General features: G+C 36.7%; 1 protein-coding gene across 1 annotated transcript in view; it reads left to right on the top strand.

Moving 5' to 3' along the window:
• The window catches only part of LOC104698995 (heme-binding-like protein At3g10130, chloroplastic), a 14,460-nt gene continuing 12,617 nt past the window's right edge, over positions 773-2,615 (top strand). Inside the window, exon 1 of the mRNA XM_010414361.1 lies at positions 773-1,025. Within this exon, the coding sequence (XP_010412663.1) occupies positions 944-1,025 (82 nt within the window). The 5' untranslated portion in view covers positions 773-943. The remainder of the gene's footprint in view (positions 1,026-2,615) is intronic.

The raw sequence follows: 2,615 nt of genomic DNA, 5'->3' as shown, positions 1-2,615 counted from the left end.
AATTCCGCACTTGCTTCTTCTAACAACAACATAATTATATACTTTCACACTTCTAATTTGTCTAATTTTTAGCTGATTTTTTTTGGGTTTTGCCATCATTTCTCTAGTGATCTATATCTTCTTACTCCATTTAGGAGACCTCAAATCAAATTAATTAATGTATACATTTTTTTTTTTGTTGGAACATGCACGGTTTTAATAAGTATTGTCACCGTCGCAGTTTTCGGAATTGGTATAAGCTTAGTAAGCTTTTACTCGGGAGCCTTATGGAGACTCATGTAAAGCAGGACAAGCAGAAGAAGTTTGGGTCCATTGCAGAAGGCAGAACTATGCTATAAGGGCAGAGCTGGTTGAGATGTGTTAACCCAAATATTTTATTATTAGGTGTGTTAACACAAATAAATATTACATTAACCCAAATAAATATTATTATTATTAACCCAAATAAAGATTATTGTTAGGTGTGTTAACCCAAATAAATAAGGTTGTAATAACCAATCATTAACTAAACAATGCTTAGCTTGTAGACAACATAAATAATGTTCTTCGGCTATGGATAAAATCATAGAACCATTTAATTATTGTAGGTGAATAATAATAAAAGAAACCCTTATTAAACCAATTGATTCGTAGCAAGAATCTACCGGTATGATGTATGGATAGGTCCACCGTCCAACCAAATCGTTGAGGAAATATTGAGCGGTCGTTAAATAAATAAATATTATTTTTTTGTTTTTTGGGAATAAAAAAAACAAACTCCAAAGATTGATTGCGAAGAAGAGAGATGATGATCATCAGCTCCGGCTCCATTGCATCATCATCATCCCTTTCTCTTCTCTATTCGTCTCACACGAAATTCTAATTCTCAATCGATCTCAATTTGTATCGGAAGCATAACCAGAGATGCTCAATTGTTTGCTCCGGCGTCTGAACGGAGAGAGTGATGGCCATGAACAGAGCTACGAGGCAACGGCAGTGTCATGCAGCCGTGTCCGCCACAGAATCTAGGGTTTCTCTTGTCTTTGCTCTTTGATACGCCCAAAATTCGAGAATCACTCAACCAGACTAAAAAGGATAAAAAATTGCTAAGGTGCAAGGTGCAACAAGGAAGATTTGATGGATTGAGGGGTCGCACAACAGTTGCGGAAGGCTGTTGATATTTTCAACTCCAATCACTGCTAGATATGACACACTAGTCCAGCAAAAGGAGGCTGTTGCTTGGATATTACACACTAAAAAACAAAGAAATGTTCTAGACAAATAACAAAGAGAAAAACTAATAAAATAAAAAGAAAATTGATTGATGATTCTCAAATGAGATTACATGAGTTTATATAGAGATAGAAAACTTGGTCACAAAGCCAAGTATTATTCTTGAAACTAAAACACAATAAAGATAGATAGTTGAATGAAGATTCAACTCTTTGAAGTTTGTCTTCCCAAGGTGTCCTTCCCAAGGAGAGTTGAACTATATCTTCGTCACTCCTCTTTGACCACAAAACAAAGTGATTATTTTGGGCTTTCTTGGACTTGAATTAGGCTCAAAGTGGGCTGCACTTGATAGGTATCATCCCTAATAGGTTTTCTCATGCTCTCTTTGGCCATAAGCTCTTGAATAAGTCCATTTAGTGCATTTCTTAGCTTCTTAGCTTTTGCTATAGTCAATGGTCCTTCAGGTACAAGAAATGGTTCCTCCGCTACAAGCTCCTGTGGTTCAAGCTCAGCTACTAGTTTCTCAGGTTCAAGTTCAGCTACAAGCTCCTCCTACTTAGCTCCATCCATGATCACATCATCCCCCTCCTCTTGAAAAGGATTTGACCGCAAATCTGGATCATCTGCCACAAATGGAGCCAAATCAGCAACATTAAAAATTGAACTCACTTTTATCTTGCAAGTCGAGTTTGTAAGCATTGTCACTTATTTTTGTCAAGACTTTGAATGGACCATCGACCCGTGACATTAATTTAGACTCTTTTTCTGCTGGGAAACGTTCCTTTCTCAAGTGTATCCACACTAGATCTCCCTCTTTAAACACCAACTGACGTCTTCCTTTGTTTGCTTGCTTCTCATATTGTTTTGTCTTTGCTTCAATATTGAGTCGAGCTTTCTCATGAATCTGCTTAACAAGTTTAGCTTTCTTTTTCCCATCCATACTAACTCTTTCACTCAAAGTCAAAGGGATTAGATCCAAAGGCGTTAGAGGATTGAAACCATATACAATTTGGAAAGGAGAATACTTAGTAGCAGAATGAACTGAATGATTATATGCAAACTCAACATGAGGCAAACATTCTTCCCAAGATTTGATGTTGTTTTTAATGATAGCACACAAAAGAGTAGACAAATTTCTATTCACTACCTCAGTTTGTCCGCCAGTTTGAGGATGACAGGTAGTTGAATACAACAGCTTAGTTCCTAACTTAGACCACAAAGTTTTCCAGAAATAGCTTAAGAACTTAGTATCTCTATCAGAAACAATAGTTTTAGGCATGACATGCATTCGCACACAATTCAGCAACGTTTGTAGCATCATCAATTTTGTGACATGGGATGAAGTGTGCCATCTTAGAAAACCTATCAACAACCACAATGACAGAATCTCTACCTTTCTTGGT

The sequence above is a fragment of the Camelina sativa genome, chromosome 1 (assembly GCF_000633955.1).
Source record: "Camelina sativa cultivar DH55 chromosome 1, Cs, whole genome shotgun sequence".
NCBI classification, from domain to species: domain Eukaryota; kingdom Viridiplantae; phylum Streptophyta; class Magnoliopsida; order Brassicales; family Brassicaceae; genus Camelina; species Camelina sativa.
This window is presented reverse-complemented; position numbering and strand designations above follow the sequence as displayed.